General features: G+C 43.0%; 1 protein-coding gene, 1 long non-coding RNA gene and 1 pseudogene across 3 annotated transcripts; all 3 read left to right on the forward strand.

Moving 5' to 3' along the window:
* The first annotated feature begins 1,102 nt into the window (after positions 1-1,102).
* Positions 1,103-4,229, forward strand: LOC311100806 (migration and invasion enhancer 1-like; annotated as a pseudogene). The gene is made up of 4 exons (XR_014615230.1): positions 1,103-1,274; positions 1,544-1,641; positions 2,705-2,781; positions 2,892-4,229. The product of XR_014615230.1 is annotated as a migration and invasion enhancer 1-like (transcript).
* Positions 4,230-4,853: 624 nt separating this feature from the next.
* On the forward strand, positions 4,854-6,149 carry LOC311100814. Its single transcript, XR_014609858.1, has 3 exons — positions 4,854-5,505; positions 5,697-5,794; positions 6,076-6,149. It is a non-coding gene; the product is annotated as an uncharacterized lncRNA (long non-coding RNA).
* Positions 6,150-10,118: 3,969 nt separating this feature from the next.
* Positions 10,119-20,741, forward strand: LOC311105436 (band 3 anion exchange protein). The gene is made up of 20 exons (XM_084147586.1): positions 10,119-10,244; positions 12,356-12,436; positions 12,581-12,636; positions 13,248-13,351; positions 13,466-13,512; positions 13,614-13,779; positions 13,970-14,178; positions 14,337-14,379; positions 14,819-15,003; positions 15,178-15,385; positions 15,629-15,832; positions 15,973-16,121; positions 16,321-16,515; positions 17,201-17,446; positions 17,653-17,742; positions 17,890-18,056; positions 18,138-18,379; positions 18,533-18,702; positions 19,201-19,374; positions 19,798-20,741. The coding sequence occupies exons 2-20, from the start codon at positions 12,410-12,412 to the stop codon at positions 19,873-19,875; spliced, it is 2,760 nt and encodes a 919-aa protein (XP_084003712.1). The 5' UTR covers positions 10,119-10,244; positions 12,356-12,409; the 3' UTR covers positions 19,876-20,741.
* The last annotated feature ends 95 nt before the right edge of the window (positions 20,742-20,836 follow it).

The following is a 20,836-nucleotide window of genomic DNA, read 5'->3' on the forward strand; positions in this document are numbered from 1 at the left end:
CTAAATAGCCATCACTAGCACATTAGAGGCTGTTGCTGCCTGTTGAAATCATTGGCCACTTTAAGAAATGGAACACTAGTCACTTTAATAATGTTTACATATTTTGTACTACTCATCGCATATGTATATACTGCATTCTACTCTATAATATTCTACTGTATGTTAGTCCATGCCGCTTTGTCCATATATGTATATATTCTTATATTCCATTCCTTACTAGTTTTGTGTGTATTGGGTTTATGTTGTGAAATTGTTAGATATTACTTGTTAGATATTACTGCACTGTCGGAGCTAGAAGCACAAGCATTTCGCTACACCCACTATAACATCTGCTAAACACGTGTATGTGACAAATAACATTTGATTTGATTTGATTCAACTGGATTTGTACCAGTCCTATATGTGGTAAATACTACCTTCCCACTTGGTTATGAATGCAGCATAAGTAAGGAGCCAGCCATTTATTGCAGTTAAAGAGACAGCGACAAGCCACACCTCTGGGTCAGCATGCCTTGCAATAGTAAAAGATAAGGAAGAAAAATAGTTAGGCTGGTCTTTATTGACCCAACTTTATGACATAACTCATCCGTCTGAGTTTGTCATCTGCCCAGCCCACCTTTGTCATTGATGCAGTACATCTGTACAGTTATTATCCTATGTCGACTTGCCAATGACTGAGAGGCAGTATATAAATCATGTTGTTAAGCATTTCTTAATGAATGGGTGCAGTTTGATTCAGGTAAGTAAATTATTAAACTTAAATTCATGCAATCTTGCATACCAAACATTAATTTTGACTGCATTCCTATAAACAAAATGGCAAACTATGCGGTGGACAGACAATTGTCCATTGTTTTAAAATACTACTACTGCAATCGTTTTTTTGCTACAAAGTTGGATTGTTCATTGTAGTGTGATCAATAACGCCCCAAACCTCACCTATATGTCTATAGTATTTGCCATTCAAACGGATCAATAATCCCATAGAAGGGAAGAAGAAAGGGAAAGGATGGATGCATTTCAAAAGTATTGGAACAGGTCCCTGCTAGTATTTTCTTCCTGCTTTTTCTCGCTCCTCCCACCTCTTTTTACACCAATCGAAAGCATTTCTCTGCTCATACGCTTTAGCTAGCTAGTTAGCCTTTTTAGCATCTGTGTTACACAATTGTGTCTCTAGGTCAAACCAGAATCAGCGTATCGAGAAGAAGGAACTAGCAAGCTAGCTAGCTAGCTTCTTCAACAGCCATGGGTGTGCAAGTCAAAGTCGAATACTGGTATGTTTATTTTCCATTTATTGGATTATTCGCCTTTTTTCTAAGCAGCTCCCATGCGTTTTAGCTAGCTAGCTAGCTAGCAGTTCGAACTAGCCACCTTCATAGCACAGATAGTACCCACACATTGATTATGAAACGGGCTGTGTTTTATGCTAGCTAACGTTAGTTGGTGAATGTTTACCTTAAACATTGTTGGACATTTCCCCCCAACCACTTTAGGGTTAATTATTGATCACTAAGTCATGTTTTTGTTTTGTCGTTGTCTTTAGCGGTGGATGAGGGTACGAGCCCCGCTATCAGGAGCTCGCGCGGGTTGTAACCGCGGAGTTCACTGAAGCGGAGGTGTCAGGCTTCGTAGGAAGGCAAGGTAAGTTGGTCCTTTCGACATAGCCTACTACAGACAATGCAGGTACGTACAGTGTTGGGAAGGACACAGTACTAATGTGAAGTATTTTGACATAGCTACATATTCTCTCCTCTGTGTAGCGATATACTCACTGGACAGTTTATTAGGTATACATCTAGTACTGGGTTGGACCCCCCCCCCCCTTTGCCTCCAGAACAGCCTGAATTCTTCGGGGAATTAATTATTCAAGTCGGAAACATTCCATAGGGATGTTGGTCTACACTGATGGCATCATGCAGTTGCTGCAGATTGGACCGTGGTACACCACCGCCACCAGCCTGTACCGTTGACACCAGGAAGGATTGGTCCATTGATTCATGCTGCTTACGCCAAATCTCTACCATCAGGAACCGGGATTTGTTGGACCAGGCAACGTTTTTTCACTACTCAATTGTCCAGTGTTGGAGATCGCGTGCCCACTGGAGCCGTTTCTTCTTGTGTTTAGCTGATAGGAGCGGAACCCGGTGTGGTTGTCTGCTGCAATAGCCCATCCGTGACAAGGATCAATGAGATGTGCGTTCTAAAATGCTGTTCTGCACACCACTGTTGTGCTGTGCCGTTATTTGTCTGTTTGTGGCCTGCCTGTTAACTTGCACGATTCTTGCCATTCTCCTTTGATCTCTCATCAATTAGCTGTTTTAGCCCACAAGACTGCCGCTAACTGGATTTTTGTGTTTTTTGCACCATTCTCGGGAAACCCTAGACACTGTTGTGTGTGAAAAGCCCAGGAGGGCGGCATTTTCTGAGATGCTGGATCTGACGTGTCTGGCACCGACAATCATACCACGCTCAAAGTAACTTAGGTAACTTGTTTTGCCCATTCAATCACACAGTAACTGAATGCCTCTGCTGGTCTGCCTGCTTTATATAGCAATCCACAGCCACGTGACTCACTGTCTGTAGGAGTTAACCATTTTCGTGAACAGGGTGGGGTACCTAATAAACTGGCTTGTGAGTGTATGTCTCTACTTTAGTCTCAAAGACTACATTGTTTTGCCTTGATTTTATGCTTTCGTTTCTGCAGGCAGTTTTGAGATTGAGATCAATGGGAAAGTAGTCTTCTCCAAGCTTGAAACAAGCGGCTTCCCATATGAAGACGACGTAAGTTGTTAAGTTCTTACAAAGCTGGCATTTTAATGTCTGACCCACTGTCTGTGTGTCAACTGCCAATGACTAGCGCCATTGACACAAGATGTCTTATCCCCCTGCAGGTCATGGACGCTATCCAGAAAGCCCATGATGGCAAGCCAGTGGAGAAGATCACCAAGAGCCGCCCGCCTTGTGTCATCCTGTAGATCTCCTCTCCTTCTATCCTCCAACCCTGGCCTCTCCTGACAGCAGCATGCTGAAGACAGGACGCTGCACTCCCATCACTGCCACTGTCATCACTCACTCAGCCTTTGCACTAACCGGGCATGAGGGTGACGCACAACTCTCTGTTGAAACTACACTAGCAGAGTTGGACTAAGACCACTGAAGCCGCTGTCTTTGATTTAGAGTACAACCTGTCGTAAGGTTTTGTTGTACCTTCTCTCTCCCCTCTCTCTCTGCTCTCATTGCGGTGTTCCAGGACTTATATGATTACTGTAGCCCAAAGCTGAAAGGTTTATAGTATGATAACCCCAGTCCTGGTAGCTCCTATGTTATGGGATCAGAGAAAGGGAGGAGACCGTAAGATGGAGGGGCAAACGGGTTGGGGGGGACACCCTGTTATATTCCGAAAGCCTCATTGCCTGGCAGACAGTTACTGCCTGATTGTTCTAATTCCTCTCAAGAAGGGAAGGAGCTAAATTATTTTCAGCCCTCTGTGAAAATAATTAAAGCTCTAAGCGTCATAAGCCCTGTTTCACAACTTGTATCCTGTACCCTACTATGCTGATGAACGTGCTGCTTAAACCTGTCACTGTCAATGCAATGTTTGTCAATTGATTTAATAAGATGTGTTCTAAAGTCTATGAAATGGAGACACTTTAAACTAGGTGGAAACTTATACTTTTTACAAGGTTTTTTGTGTGTCAGTTCTGTCATTACAACTTTTGTTTATTTTTAAAACTAGTGTATCTCTATCGGAACTTGGATGTAATATATATTATTATTTTTTGTCCATTTTATAGCTAATCTGCCTGGAGCATTCCAGGCAGTGTCTTTAACAGTGAACTAGGTTTCTGTTTTGAACTGTTCTCTTTAACCGAAACGTGAGAAACACCGTAGTAGCCAAACCTCTTGTGAATTCGCAATTGTATACTGCCACTGAATCATAGATAATGCATTTTCATTGACTCTGTGGCTTTTATATATGATCAGCTTTACTATTAGTAGAGCTGACCTTGCAAGTAGATAAATCCTTAGTTGTTTTGAAGGCCATCTCTCACTGGTCTGTCTATCACTAACGACACCTCATCAGCATCTGTTTATGCGCACAGTTTATTGAATATCATCTCTGAATATTATTTTTCCCGTTGCCCAGGGCTGTCAAGTATAATACCCATTGGGAGAACTTCTATCACAAAATAAAATTAAGGATGATTTAACTGTATAAATATGTTAGTATTGTCTTTCTTAACGTGTCATGTTCAAAACGACTTAACATATGTTTTTTCTTCTTTGTTTCACTTCAGTAATAACTACTCAACTCCATAAGAATGGAAAAACAATTGAAATCTAAAGTGCTATGTAACAACATACTAACATGTTATTATTAGAGTATTGGCTCATTCACAGGTCTGAACTGTTCTTACAGTACATCCCCATGGCAACAAAGCACCTCAGGTGTGTTACTCAGGTAAGTCTCAGTAATTACTCTCTTGTTGATGCTCACATTCAGACATCTAATACCACTGTCATGTGATCATTCTATGGGGGGGAACAGGTGTTTGTGTGCTGTTGGCTACACCCACGCTGTAATGTCAACACAGCCAGCCATGACAACCGCAGCAGGAAGAGAAGAGCCTTTGGAGCAAGAAGCATCTTGGTAAGTTTCATACATTGCATCTTCATTGATCAAACCCTGTTGACTGGCTACAGTATAGTGTGTCCGAGTGTTTTTTCCTGTATTGAATGTGTTAAGCAGGGTTGGGGTCAATTTCATTTTAATTAATTACATTCAGGAAGTACACTGAAATTATAATTCCACATTGAATAGAGTTTGAAGACAATTGCAATTTAAATTTCATTTTTCTTCCTGAATTGGCTGGTGTTAAGTTCAAAATACCACTGCCATCAAGCTAGTTATGTACTTCTGCTAACTGAAATGTTTCCAACTCACTCTGAGTAGGAATAGATCCTCTCAGATATTACATTTTGTGGAGGTGTTGTTCCTTCATGTTATGGTCTTGACACAGTACACACATGGAATCCAATACCCTGCCCAGCTATATTATTGTCTCAATACATGTTTCAATGTTTTTCTAGAACTTATCCATTACTGAAGAACAGGATAGAAACTTGAAATAACTCAGGATGATGAGCCTTTGGAGACTTGATTGTCAATGGTTTTTGTTTTTGCAATGTTTCATTGTTTGTTTTACCTGAAAAAACAGTTAACTATCATCTAGTAACTTGTCTGTTTCAGTTGATCACTGTCCCAACCCTACCTGGGACAGTAAACCTGTATTCCAATATACACTTTTTAGACTTACTCATGACTAAGGAGGCAGGTTACGATTGCTCCTATTGTGTTTTCATATTGAGGTTTCTTACTCCTCCCACCTCAGTCAGCCAGGCAAAACACCTTTACATCAGCGAAGCACATTCAAGAAGAAAGGAGTGAGAAGAAGAATCTGAGTCAAAAGCCATGGGTGTGGTGCAGATCAGAGTGGAATACTGGTAGGTTTATATTAATTTAAATTTGGGAGGATGCGTTTGTTTACGGAGGCCGGAAACTATGGAAATCATGGAAATTATATGGAAATATGGCAACTGCCATACCTTTTAACACTCAGATTGAGTCTGTATGTTGATATTTTATGCTGTTTTAATTATTCATCACTGTTTTGGTTTTCTTATCACTGTTTTAGTGGCCAATGAGGGTACGAGCCCCGCTACAATAAACTTCAGCAGGCTGTCGCTGTGGGGTTTCCTGAGGCGGAGGTGTCAGGCTTTGTAGGACGAAAAGGTCAGCTGGATACCCAATCAATCACATTTATTTTATAAAGCCCTTTTTACATCAGCAGCTGTCACAAAGTGCTATACAGATACCCAGCCTAAAACCCCAAAGAGCAAGGAATGCAGATGCAGAAGCACAGTGGCTACAGTGAAATGTATTGTGCAAATGTTGTAATATTTACCTATTCTTTTGGTAAAATGCCAGTTTTCACACCTGTTTTGTGTATGTGTCTGTCAAGGTTGAACCTACATATTGTTTTGAAGATAAGTGTGATGCTGTTGTTTCTACAGGCAGCTTTGAGTTGGAGATCAACGGGGAGCTGGTCTTCTCCAAGCTGGAAACAGGTGGCTTCCCCATGGAAAAGGATGTGAGTACCGGAAGCGTTCTCCTCTGAAGTTGCAGAACGGTCAACTTCAGCCAGTTTGTTCACTGAAATTGACACAAATGTTGTGAAATTGACGCAAATGGTCTCAACAATGTGTATGCCCCTTCAGGTCAGGGACGCTCTCCAGAACACCTATGATGGCAAGCAAGTGGAGAAGTGGACCAGAAATCGCCCACCTTGTGCCATCCTGTAGATCTCAATTCCCACCATCGTCTAACCGTGATCACTCAGACCAATGCTGCTGTCTGTCACCACCCACACAGCAGAGACTCTTTTCTATCTAGAGACCTTTTTGGTTGTTCCTTCTCTCTTCCCTCTCTCTCTGCTCCCATTGTAGTGTTCCAGGACTTTATATGATTACTGTAGCCCAAAGCTGAAAGGTTATAGTATGATGACCCCAGTCCTGGCAGCTCCTATGTTATGGGATCAGAGAAAGAGAGGAGATGGGGGAGACTGGTTGGGTGGGATTTCTATGCCTATCTGTTTACAGCACCATCATCAGCCAGACAAACAATTAATATGAGCTGCTAAAGCCTGTCTCTCATTGTGTTATTGTGTATTGACCTCCTATATTGCAACTCATGCTTTGAGATTAACTTTATGTTAAGTAGAACTGGTCAGTTGAGTAGATGAATTGATAGTTATGGTTATGAAGGCCACCACCCACTGGTCTGTCTGATACACTAACGAGACATCAGCCCATGTTCTTCACATTTTAATTATCATTGCTGAATACTGTTAATGATTGCTGATGACAATGTGTGATACCAACTGGGAGGACTTCAATCTCTAAATAAAATAAAATGACATTGTTTGTTGCTTTTGTTTTCTTCCTAATTGTTGTCATGTTCAGAACTCAGGCTTTACTGGCAACACAGGAGGAAGGAGGAGACTGCAACCCATATAGACAACACTTATTTTCACTCAGGCACATTTGTACACTAGAGGGTGACACATGGAACATCCTCTGCCTACAATTTTCTATGACTTGCCATACTCAATTCAGCATTAAAAAGTCCTATTCTGTAAAGTGATATTTGCTGAATTAGTTTTCACATGTTTATCTGACTTCTACAGTATGTTCTGCGTAGTGGACTGTCTGTTGAATTCCTTTTGCTTGGTTGATGGTTTTGCACTTTAGCCCTTTATGAGTTTCTGCTCCTTGGGTGGTAAGTGGCTGACACTGGCTAGGTGGGTCCAGGGTACAGGCTCTGGTAAGGAGTGATAATTCATGTCAGCCTGCTTGCTCTAGGGCTGATAGAGCCTATCGTCTGAGTCTATGAGCTCCATAGTACTGTCACCGTCTCTGCCACCTATTTTGTGCCACACAATTCCCCCATCAGAACTTGATGAATTGAAGCATTCAACATTAGCATTGTGTAATTCATAAATGGGGTTGCCATGATAATTTTTGCAAGAGACCCCTCCATACCAGTCAACATTAAATTCTTATCTCTGTGAAGAATGAATGTTTATGCTGTTATTGGTTTGTAATATGATTTGTTAGAGGAGATCCCCTCCTGCATCGGTTTGGATCAGTTATAAAGCTGGTAAGGGACTGTATGTCACAAGAAGGATGCAACCAACAGCCTCATTAGTCTTTCAATATTGTAGCTAATTGCCGGGAATACATAGTTCCTTGCAGGGATGGAACCCAGGACACCATGACTCCTAAGACAAACAACCCCAAGAGAATGAAGTCCTCATCTAAGTTCTGCATATTACATACGATAATGCTAAAGAGGTACAGTACAGAGGCATATGGACACAGCAGATAGCCCTCCAACTCCACTATTAATGATAACCGGCCTGTGCCACAGCAGAATCGCTATTTTCTCTATCCCTGTCCGTCCATATCTCTCTCTCTCTCTCTCTCTCTCTCTCTCTCTCTCTCTCTCTCTCTCTCTCTCTCTCTCTCTCTCTCTCTCTCTCTCTGTCAGGCTTCTCCCCTTTTGATTTGTCAGATTATTTATTGTTTTCTCAGTAATTCAATACCTTTGATACTCCCTCAACAAGACACGCTTATCACTCCCAGAATGCTTCAGCTCCTGCTTATTACATTTAATTTACATATACATAACATAAAAGGCTGATCAGATCACATGTTCACAATGAGTACATTACAATACCATTTAGCTCCAAGACAGGTGCCATAAATTGAATCGGAAATAGCATAGGTGCTATAGTAAATGGGGAAAAATTGTGAACGCAAAAGCCCAAGTGCAGTGAACATCTAGAGCCCTGAAATTCAATTCTGTACCTCGAAGCCAGTTCCACTGCGTTTTGTCATTGTTCCCCTCTAATCAGGGACCAATTTAGACCTGGGACAACAGGTGGGTGCAATTAATTATCAGGTAGAACAGAAAACCATCAGGCTCTGGACCTAGTAGGGTAAGAGTTGAATACCCCTGATCTACCCCTGATCCACATGGGCGTGGTCCACTGCTTATCTAGTAACCCCTCTGTCATGAGAATGGATGAACATACTGTCATATTTCTAATTGCCCAATTAATGCTTTTCACAGATTGATTCAGCTTTAATTGACTACTGGCAAGAATGGTGGTGGTGCATCAATAACATTTACGTTTAAAGTAACAACAGTTGTTGAGTGGTAACAGGGGATGTTATTGATTTCCACTAGGTTACCTCACCAAAAAAAATAAAGATCCAACAAGCATTGAGCCAGTTAATAAAAATGCATTTCATACCGGGCTATACGGTTTTTCAATTACAAGGACTGGCATTTACAGTAGTATAAACATTTTGTTATTTCCCTTACAGGAGGTGCACGAAATAGAGAAGTTTGTTAAGCAAAGCTGGAGAGATCGTTCATACAGGTTATCAGATAAAAATACAGATACAGTATGTTGTGTGTTTTGTAGAATCAGAGCAAATGGAAATATAGTTAAATCTCTGTTCATCTCATTAAAATCCAGGATGGATGTCCCTCTCCTGTCTCACATAGGTATGGCACAGGTCACCCACAGACCCCCACCATCAGGTCCTCTCTATATTTGGATACATAAGATATATTTACTTGTTTCTACGTATGTTGCTGTCATGAGTTTCTAGTGTTTGAGAACCAAGACCCAATCAAGGCCCTAAATGGATCAAGGTTGATCTGATGGTCTGAACTTTAAGCCACAAGGGGATGGGGAGTTACAGTATGTAATGTTCAGTGGGGGCCTGGGTAACACTTTATTTGGATAGTCCATTTGTAGATGCTCTACAGACTATCTACAGATTATTAGTAACATTTCAACTAAGTATCTACTAACCCTAGCTCTAACCCTAACCTTAACCCTTATCCTTATCCTAACCCTAAACTTAACTCTAACCCTAGCCCTAACCTTAAACCTTACTCTAACCCTTATTCTAAACCTAACCCTAACCGTAACCTTAGCAAGGAGTTGCTTATTAACAGATTGTTGATAGTATGACCATCTGTAGAGCATCTACTGATGGAAAATCCGGACTATCCAAATAAAGTGTGACCGAGGCCTGCTTATAAATTTGGCAGCGCTTAATGGAAAAAAGTTTAATTTAATAATAAAACCCTCTCAAGGTCATCATGAGGGGGAATCCCTCCCTTCATAGAAGGGAATCCCTAGTACGTAAACAAGATGACGTCAGAAGTCAAGATGCTCACGTCCTGATAGAGTGCCCCCCTTCATACCCCCTTTCCCCTCCATGCAGGGTGAAGCTGGCCCTGTTGGCCCATACAGGTTTGGTCTCTCTGGCACCCTATGTCCTGACTTGGCCCCATTCCAAACAGAGAGGGCGGAGGGGAGAGAGGAGGGTTGGGATATCCCTGGCCCAAGGTGGGCCACATCGATAGGGCTGTTTGTCTGTCACACAGGCCTTATCTCTCTATCCCCTTTGGTGCTGAACGTAGTACAGCGTTTCTTGGGCCAACATACTTTCAAATGGGTGTTCCCTCCATTTTCTCTCTTTCTCTCTCTGTGTCTCTCCATCAGCCCCAGGTCACTCTATCATTGGGTACGTTTACGTTCGCATCGTGGCGATCAACCTATTTCTACTGCCACAGACCAGGCTGGATCACCTTGGTGCAGGTAAGGGTGTGGCCTCCCAGGCCAGGGGTCCATTACTGGGGTCTGTCATTGAGGGGGCTTGGGGGTCAGTGGTGTTGAGTGGGGTACAGGTGAGAAAAGGTAGGGATTTGAATGGAATATGCTACAGACAACTTTATCTAACTTTCCATTAACTCAGATGTATCTGAGGTTTATACTAAAAGTGTATCATACAAGCCTGTCAGTGAGAATTAATTTTTGGAATGACATAGCTGCAAGTTACAAATAGGATAAATCCTTTTTTTTTAGTTTTTCTTTCTACAACCCAAGTCTTGCAATTAGTCTGTTGCTAACTAACCGTACAATGACCCAGGTGTTTTTTTTCTAGTTTGTAATTGGTACAAAAAATACTGTCAAATCTAACGAGCATTATGTGTGAGTTGTATAGTACAATTGAAGGTCTGTAGTGTTTGGTTGTGGCCCATGATGTTTCAAACAACAACTAACATCACGCTTCTCTTCATCAGTTTAATTAGTGATGGTATATGTGAAGAATGTTGACTTTTTTTTGTTTTCCCGCTCACCTCAATTTAGTGGTCGACGGAGGTTAAAAAAGCTCAGGGTCACAAGGTTTGAGAGATTATGGTGGTAGTGAACAGTGTCTTCTTATCTGTCCAGCAGCCTCTGTTGTTCCAATGTTATATACAGTTGCATAGTATTTATAATCAACATTCTTTTATGTGTATTTGGAGCACTACATATTCATTGTGTAACCAGATATATGAAGACACAATGTTAAGTTAATACACATTAAAATATTCTAGTTCTTACTGTACACTTCAAGCTTTTAATGTCTGTCATTGTACCACGAGTTACCAACAGCCTCTTTTTTTCTTTACTGTATTTGGAGTAGAGTAGATCTGTTAAATGACGTGTTACTGTACAAAATAGTTTTTACAGTATGAGTTGTAATATTGTAAATGACTGTAATGGATGACTAGAGCACTAGGGTGTCTGTCTGGCCTGAGGAGGGCGTAACCCAGAGATAAGACTCTGTGAGTCTCCCACTCAAACCACTGCATGGGCCACACTGTCTCAACGGCTGACTCATGGATAGGAGCACGACTCATAGCGGCTGTGACACGAGCTGGCGGTATCTTGATTAAATGGGCCTCAAAATGTGTCATAAGTGTGCTTATAAGGTTTACTTGTGTAGAGGTTCATATGCTCTGTTGGTTGGGCTTGTCACACATTGTGACCAATTTGGCTTCACTGTGTGTATGAGGAGCCCATGAAAACATGACAAAAACAGTCCATTTAGAGTTTACCCCAGATTACCCCAGATAGAGTTTACCCCAGATTACCCCAGTTAGAGTTTACCCCAGATTGCCCCAGTTATAGAACTGATGCAGGGGTAGTTGAGTCTCAAGCATTCCCAGTATTATTCTTCAGGGCCAGGGCCATAAGCCCCTCCCCCAACCCCTAAAATGGTCAAAATAGAGCTGAGAGGTCTAGACTAGAGCAAGGTCTTATTCGATGTCACTGTTGAACCATTGATTGTGACATTAGAGGGAATCCCCTAATATCCCCCCTCTATATGAGAGTGGGCTGGCATTCCTTAGCTCTTCGGAGACTAAATCATTGGTAAGTTTTTATTTACAAGGCCATACTGAGACAGCTCCTTTTCACCTGTGTACCTACATTGTCCAGCAGACAAATGACAACTATTACCTGCGCTCACATGACTGTGGATGGTTGACTGTGCCGAAGGCCCATACAGAGCTAGGGGAAAAAGGTTCCAGTTCTCTGCCCCTTCCATTTGGAATGAGCTTCAAGAAGTCCTGGAAATTACAGGAGCTCCTCCCTTTACATGTGTTTAAAGCTAGGGTAAACACTATGATGGAAAATGAAGTGAGGGCCTGTCAATGTTTTGACCCTTCATTGCACCACAATTCCCCAAAACCATCTTGCTGCTCAATGTGTAAATATATGTTTTTAAACTGTAGTGTTTTGCTTTTTTGGCCAGGTCTGTCTTGTAAGAGATTGTTCATCTCAATGGTAAAATAAAGGTTAAATGCATGTCTGTATTTCATGTGTCTAATTCTAGTGTGTTTGTGTTTGTTCATTTATGTCAATGTGCATTCACATTGCAGGGTATGCACAAACGTTGCTGAAAGGACAGACGAAGCAAGCACTGACACACTACAATGGAGAACGATCTGTCTTTTGGAGAGGTGGACAAAACACATTTTTATTGCAATAATGCAGTAGATGGGATGGGGAAATATGAATTGTCAATTCAAAGTATTTGTTACATTTTATTTACATATTTTACATTGACCCCCCCCCCCCCCCTCTCTCTCTCTGATTCCATCCAGGATGTCATGTCCTATGAGGAGGAGAGTGACTCTGCCTTCCCATCTCCGATCAGACCGTGTGTGCTTCCCCCTCTTAAAAGTTGTATTTGTTTGTCTAATTTGCATTTCCTCATACAAGAAGTCCAACCTGAACCATATTATAAGGAATTAAATGAATGGGTGAAAGTGTCTATAACATCATATTGTCAACATATACATCAACTGGTTGTCTAAAGATTGTCAGTGAGAGTGATCAGAAGTAGGCCTACTGTAAGTTATTATACAACTCCACCCCCCACTGGCCTAAGCCAGCATGACATCCTTATCTGAGAAGGCAGGACCGATAATGCAGAGCTTGCCCAAGTCTCTCACTGAAGTCACCAATCTCTGGTAACACAACCAGCGAATGGTTCTGACGATACAGAATATAAACTACAGGCTTTTGCTGCCCCTTTTGGCCAGAACACAAAACATCAGGAGCTGCAGGTGCATGGATGGACGTTTTTTAAAATTTATTTTTCAAAAAATTGCAAATCCTTCTCTCTGTCAAGGGGGCTGACTTGCGCCATTTCATAAAAGAAAGGAGCACAACCTAGCCTGTTGTCTGTAAGATCTGGTGAGGAGCAGCACACCTGCGTCCTGTGCCCCCTCACTAACCTGGTTCTCCCCCCTCCCCCTCCCTCCCCAGGACCCCACCGGGCCACAGTGGCAACTATGACCTGGAGCAGAGCAGGCAGGAAGAGGACAGCGACCAGGCAATCCAGAGCATCGTCATTCACACCGACCCAGAGGGTGAGCACTAAACGCCCATCAACACATTCTCTCTACACCCCTCTGTATGTCTCTCCTACACAAGTACACCTCCAATGGAGTGCTAGGACTGAACACTCCCTCTCTGTATTTCAGCCTATCTGAACCTGAACACCAACGCCAACACCAGAGGGGATGCTCAGGTAAGCTCCATTTGGGGTATAGCTTCAAATCAATGGATACCTGGTATATTGAAAAGGCAGTTGGCATTTTGAACCTGATCATGACATTGTGTGTGTCTCAGGCCTATGTGGAGCTGAACGAGCTCATGGGCAGCAGCTGGCAGGAGACAGGCCGCTGGGTGGGCTATGAGGAGAATTTGAACCCAGCAACGGGCAAGTGGGGCCCCTCCCACGTCTCCTACCTTACCTTCAAGAGTCTGATCCAGCTTCGCAAGATCATGAGCACAGGTGACTATCTGGGCCAAATTATCACTCAATCTGTAATAATTTCTGGACATAATCTGGATAATTTCATGAGGTTATTATCAAATGAATCTTTTCTCAAAGCCACCATATGAATCTGTATTTCCAACACTAGGTGGCAGGCAGCAACAGGCCATGTTTGACCTATCCCAAAACTATGTCTGTGTGTGTTCAGGTGCGGTCATTCTGGACCTGCAGGCCAGCAGTCTGTCTGCTGTGGCTGAGAAGGTGGTGGATGAATTGCAGAACAAGGGTGAGATCCGTGCCACTGATAGAGATGGCCTGCTGAGGGCTCTACTGCAGAGACGCAGTCAGTCTGAGGGAGCTGGGGCTCAACCTGTGGGAGGAGACATCGAGATGCAGACCTTCTCTGTCACCAAGCAGGTAACACTAGGCTTAGGAGCTATATCCCACCGCTAAATCTCAATATCACTCCAGCACTTCATGACTTTATTCAACCTCTCACCCTCTTTCTTTGATAAATCTATCTTTCTCTCTCTCCCAATATCTCACTAACTGACCTTCCACCCTTCGCTTTTCAGAGAGATACAACTGATAGTGTGGAAGCCTCCATTGTCCTCTCAGGTAGGCTGTGTGTGAAAAGTGAAATACAACTCACCACCAACTGGAAACTCTGTCTGATTTGCCTATTCAACCATTTATTCTAAAAAGTATGGAGACTCTGTAATTTACATCATTTAGCAGACGCTCTTATTGAGAGCGACTTACAGTTAGTGCATACATTTTTCATACTGGCCCCCCGTGGGAAACGAACCCACAACCCTGGCGTTGCAAGCGCCGTGCTCTACCAACTGAGCTACAGGGGACCTCGTAATAATAATAATAATAATAATATGCCATTTAGCAGACGCTTTTATCCAAAGCGACTTACAGTCATGTGCGCATACATTTTTACATATGGGTGGTCCCGGGGATCAAACCCACTACCCTGGCGTTACAAGCGCCGTGCTCTACCAATTGAGCTACAGAGGACCACGTAATCTAAGCTCTATGTGTGTTCCAGGGGTGATGGACTCCCTGGAGAAGCCTGCCGTGGCCTTCGTCAGGCTGGGGGACTCTGTGGTGATAGAGGGGGCCCTGGAGGCCCCTGTGCCGGTGCGCTTCATCTTTGTGCTGGTGGGCCCTAGCCAGGCAGGAGTGGACTACCATGAGAGTGGCCGTGCCATGGCTGCCCTTATGGCTGACTGGGTGAGAAAATAGGAGTGGAAAGAGGAATGAGACTTATTAAGGCCAGGGAGCGCAAGGGGTGAGGGAAGGAATGGGAAGATAGGAGAGGGAAGAATGAGGAGATAGTATCTAGATTAATCTTTTCAGTGTTTTACAATAGCTAACCCTGCTCTCCCCACGTCTCCGGTCCTTCAGGTCTTTAGTCTGGAGGCTTACCTAGCCCAGACTAACAAGGAGTTGACCAATGCCATCGCTGATTTCATGGACTGCAGCATCGTCATCCCGCCCACTGAGATCCAGGACGAGGGCATGCTCGAGCCAATCATCAACTTCCAGAAGAAGATGCTGAAGGACAGACTCCGCCCCTCTGACACCCGAATCATGTTTGGTGGCGGGGCCAAAGGTCAGTCACACAGACTAACCTTGTAGTTACAACTAATCTAAATCTACATATAACTTGTTAATTCAATTTCCAAATTAGGGATTGTTTACGTTTGGCCTACATTTCCTTCTAATATGATTTTTCAAATAAAATGGATTGATGTTTTGAAAATGCAGAGATTCTGGAGATTCTAGTTTAAACCCGTCCAAAACACTTGCTCTGTCTGTGCTCATTTTGAGTCATTATTTGTTTTGTTTTATCCAGCTGATGAGGCCGATGAGGAGCCCAGAGAAGACCCGCTGGCCCGGACAGGCATCCCCTTCGGCGGGATGATAAAGGACATGAAGCGGCGGTACCGCCATTACATCAGTGACTTCACAGACGCCCTCGACCCCCAGGTCCTGGCTGCTGTCATCTTCATCTACTTCGCTGCCCTGTCCCCTGCCATCACCTTCGGAGGCCTGCTGGGTGAGTTCATGTCTGAAGGAGGGACCCACCTAGTATCATAGAGGACAGGAGCACTGACTGACTCTATGTAGGATTTGTATGTAGGCCTACATAATAGTGGTTAAAATCATGACCTTCATCCCCCTGACCTCTGCCTCCAGCCGATAAGACGGAGCACATGATGGGCGTGTCTGAGCTGATGATCTCCACCTGCGTCCAGGGCATCATCTTCGCCTTCTTGGCAGCCCAGCCTACACTGGTCATCGGCTTCTCTGGACCACTGCTGGTGTTTGAGGAGGCCTTCTTTGCGGTATGTACCATAGAACTTTCACATGACAGCTCAATGAGCCCTAGCTCTGACCCCTGATGACAGTATGCTGAGCCATCACTGCTTTATGTCATCAGGATGTCAGTCATTTTAGGCTATTATGATAACTGTGAATTTAAAAGTTACAATGCAAGTACATCGTTAACATAAGCAACTTATTTTTATCAATCCCATTGTCTAGTTTTGCAAGTCCCAGGAGATTGAGTACATTGTGGGCCGTATCTGGGTAGGCTTGTGGCTGGTGATCATCGTGGTGGTCATCGTGGCCGTGGAGGGCAGCTTCCTGGTCAAATTCATCTCCCGCTTCACCCAGGAGATCTTCTCGATCCTCATCTCCCTCATCTTCATCTACGAGACCTTCAGCAAGCTCATCAAGGTACCACACATCACTCCACCTCATCTCCTCACATCCATCCCAACATTTACATCCATCCACCATCCAAGGCACTTTTTTTTATACCTAAACTGACTGCATCACTTCTTCTTTTTATAAGAAACATTAATGTGTTGAAAATCCCAAATTGTTTGCATAGTCAACTTACACACAGCTCTGACACACACACTTACCCCACCAGACATGCCACCAGGGGTCTTTTTACAGTCCCCAAATCCAGAACAAATTCAAGAAAGCGTACAGTATTATATAGAGCCATTATTGCATGGAACTCCATTCCATCTCATATTGCTCAAATAAACAGCAAACCAGGTTTCAAAAAACAGATAAAGCAACACCTCATGGCACAATGCCTCTCCCCTATTTGACCTAGATAGTTTGTGTGTATGTATTGATATGTAGGTTACGTGTGCCTTTTTAAAAAATGTATGTAGTTCTGTCCTTGAGCTGTTCTTGTCTATTAATGTTCTGTATTATGTCATGTTTCATGTTTTGTGTGGACCCCAGGAAGAGTAGCTGCTGCTTTTGCAACAGCTAATGGGGATCCTAATAAAATACCAAACTGTAAATACAAAAATAAAACCTGTCTTTCTCCTTTCCTTCACACCCCTCCTGTCCTCCGCTGCTAACTCATCTACATACCTACTTTTCTTCTCTTGTTATTCAGATCTTCAAAGCTCACCCTCTGATTCTGAACTACGAGCACTTGAACGACTCCCTGGAAAACCCTTTCCACCCGGTGGTGAAGGAGCACATAGAGTTACATGATGATGGCAACAAGACAGTGCACGATGTCGTACTTGAGAGGGCCTACCCCAACACCGCCCTGCTTTCCATGTGTCTTATGTTCGGGTGTTTCTTCATCGCATACTTCCTCCGTCAGTTCAAAAATGGCCACTTCCTCCCTGGACCGGTAAGAGCTGCAGCTTTTTTCAACAGTGATGACTACTGTATGTCTGTGAACAAAGCGAACTTTTAACAACCTGGTGCTTATTCAGTATGTTGCTGCTGAACAGTATTGAGGAGAGATTAATCAGGATAGGGTATTTTAGGGCTGGAGAGCCCCCTCTGTGTTCTGTGTGTGATAGCCTTCACTTTATATGCTTTCCCTATCACCAGATTCGTCGGATGATTGGAGATTTCGGTGTTCCCATCGCCATTTTCTTCATGATCGCTGTGGATATCACCATTGAGGATGCCTACACTCAGGTTAGTGATTTATGGGTTTGTGTTGCCTTGACTAAAAGGTGATCTCTGTGTATAACATATTACTCTATCCTCAAACTGTTTCATGTAAAAAGGGATATCTAGTAATAGATTAAATACAGCATATGTATTTTGTGTGTCCCCTGGCAGAAACTTGTGGTGCCCAAGGGTCTTAAGGTGTCCAACCCCGACGCCAGAGGCTGGTTCATCAACCCCATGGGAGAGAAGAAGCCTTTCCCTGCCTGGATGATGGGCGCGTGTTGCGTGCCAGCCCTGCTGGTCTTCATCCTCATCTTCCTCGAGTCCCAGATCACTACGTTAGTAACATCATCTTCATGTCCATAGTCCCTCCCCAACCGCTAAGCCTCCTCTCATTGTTTGGCCTCTGACCTTTCCAGGCTGATTGTGAGCAAACCAGAGAGGAAGATGGTGAAGGGCTCTGGTTTCCATCTGGACCTGCTCATCCTGGTCACCATGGGAGGCATCGCCTCCCTGTTTGGGGTGCCCTGGCTGAGTGCCGCCACCGTGCGTTCTGTCACCCATGCCAACGCCCTCACTGTCATGAGCAAGGGACCTAAACCTGAGATCGAGAAGGTGCTGGAGCAAAGGATCAGCGGCATGCTTGTGGCCGCCATGGTCGGTAAGTGCTACCATATAGGCTACTGAGATTTAGCTGACGCAGTCACTACTGACGAACAGACAGAACACTGGATGTCTAAACAAAAGGCCAGCACAGTCCTTTGTTGATCTCCTAAAAATGTCTGAGAAATATTGTTGTTCCTGCTATTCCCAGGTGTGTCTATTCTCTTGGAGCCTATCCTGAAGATGATTCCAATGACTGCTCTGTTTGGAATCTTCCTCTACATGGGTATAACCTCACTCAGTGGGATCCAGATGTGGGACAGAATACTTCTACTTATTGTACCCAGGAAATACTATCCTACTGACGCCTACGCACAAAGGGTATGCTGCCTCTCTCCATCCTCCAATCATCCTCCTCTCTGTTTCATCATTTTATATCATTATTTCATTTATGAAACATACCAGACAATTCCTACACAATAACACACTGTGGCAATCACAATGTCATTATCTGAATAATCATAAATGACCTTTGCACTTACAAGTTTTACACCATAGTAAATATCAGGGGTGCAACTTTTGTTTTAGAAGTGTGGGGGGGGGGACATTATTTTGTATTTTATTTTTATACAGTCGGATAAACACTCCAAACATCCTACCTGACCGCTCTGAGGCGTCCGCATGGTCCTAAAGCACACTGCTGCCTCGTTTTGTATCACATTCCAATTATAAATCTGGGGGGACAAAAATGCAATTTCAGAATGTGGGGGGGACATGTCCCCCCCGTCCCCAGTGAAAGTTGCGCCCCTGGTAAATATAAGTATATATCCAATGTGTTGCCCCTGTCTTAACCCTCCTTCTCTCATCTCCTTACTGTAGGTAACTACCATGAAGATGCACTTGTTCACTCTGATCCAGATGGTGTGTTTGGGAGCTCTCTGGATGGTGAAGATGAGTGCCTTCTCCCTGGCTCTGCCCTTCGTCCTCATCCTCACCATCCCTCTGCGCATGGCCATCACTGGAACACTCTTCACTGACAAGGAAATGAAATGTGTAAGTGGCACACAAATGTTGTAATGTGGTTAACTACAATCACAGGCACATGCATGTGTTATGGGTAGGAGCCTGGTCTCAGGTCAGGACCTTATGTTATGTGCTTTAGACAACTATTGTTGTCATGCTGATGAGTGGTCAGAAGAGTTAGCTAAATCACATACAGATGAGACCAGTATTGACATGATGGAATCTGCAGAGAACATTTTCTAAATACCCATTCAGCTGTTGATCATCTTGTGATCAATAGAATGACAGTGTAGCTATTCATTTTCTACATATTGGGTTCAGTTTCATTTCTATTGGAAATGTTTTCTTTCAAACCATTTCAGGAGGTTTAGAATAAATTCTGCCTCAGCTAAATCAGTGTGGCTCGACTAAACTGTGTGCATTTCTCTAATGAGACTGTGTGTCCTGTTGCAGCTGGATGCCTCTGACGGCAAGGTGAAGTTTGAAGAGGAGCCAGGAGAGGATATGTACAACGAGTCCCCGTTGCCATGAACACATGGACACGACTTTTCACTTCTCAACTCACTGAGAGGATCCAGTGAACTCAAACAATGCTTTAATAGTGACTGGTGTCTAACACATTTATTAGTATGTGCCATCAAAATATATCCTTTAGGAAAATGTATTTTTAGCCAACTGTCCTTAAACGTCATTGCAATTGGGTATGGTTGTGTGCCAAGCTAAAATGAAGGTCTCAGGTAAGCATTCAAACCTTTTTAATGACAGGTAGCCTAATATTCTACATTATTGATATGACAATTAACATTCATCTCTCAAATACCCAAATAATGCCCAAAATATAGTCCCATCAGTATTAGGCAGATAAATAGATAAATGCAATATTCTAAGTCACACAAAAATGCTTTTCTATGGGACTGTTATTTTATCCTTTGTTCTGTAGCCTATTTTATATCCTAGTTAAATTGTTCTCCTTTGTTACAGTTTGGTTTTATGCTTCATTGTGATGAATTGTCTGCTTATTGAATGAAATGATTATGTAGATTACCTTTTGTTCTTGCTGTTTTGTTTATTTGCAAGCTAATGATAGAAAGTGTGAGTATGGCGGTAAAATCATCTTAGTTCTATTTTTGGGTGTCCAGTGGTGTCACTCATTCACAGTCCTTATACCCAAATACATATTTACCTCAGGATGTAATGCTTTCAGGATTGCAAAGGTGGGAGGGATACATATAGGAAATTGATTGATTAATCGCTGAATGAATTGTAACAATATTATGATGATGTGGAGGAGGAGAAATGTGTAAATATGACAAATGAATCACAGCAATAAGATCTGACTATAGGACTATTACACAATTTTATCATCGATCAGGGAGAGGTGTAAAAGGACAGCTGTATATTTGGTTTATTGTAGGCCTACGTTGATGTGTGCTTGAATCACTGTACAACTGCTGTTTTGATTTTCACCACCCTACCAATTAAATACATTTTA

This window comes from Coregonus lavaretus, assembly GCF_964263955.1.
Source record: "Coregonus lavaretus genome assembly, chromosome: 2".
Lineage (NCBI taxonomy): Eukaryota > Metazoa > Chordata > Actinopteri > Salmoniformes > Salmonidae > Coregonus > Coregonus lavaretus.

Excerpts from the sequence above, each read along its gene's own strand:
- LOC311105436 (XM_084147586.1), top strand. The coding sequence starts at position 12,410 with ATGGAGAACGATCTGTCTTTTGGAGAG. Across the intron at positions 13,780-13,969 it reads TCGCAAGATCATGAGCACAG|GTGCGGTCATTCTGGACCTG; the intron begins GTGACTATCTGG and ends GTGTGTGTTCAG. Across the intron at positions 14,179-14,336 it reads CCTTCTCTGTCACCAAGCAG|AGAGATACAACTGATAGTGT; the intron begins GTAACACTAGGC and ends TTCGCTTTTCAG.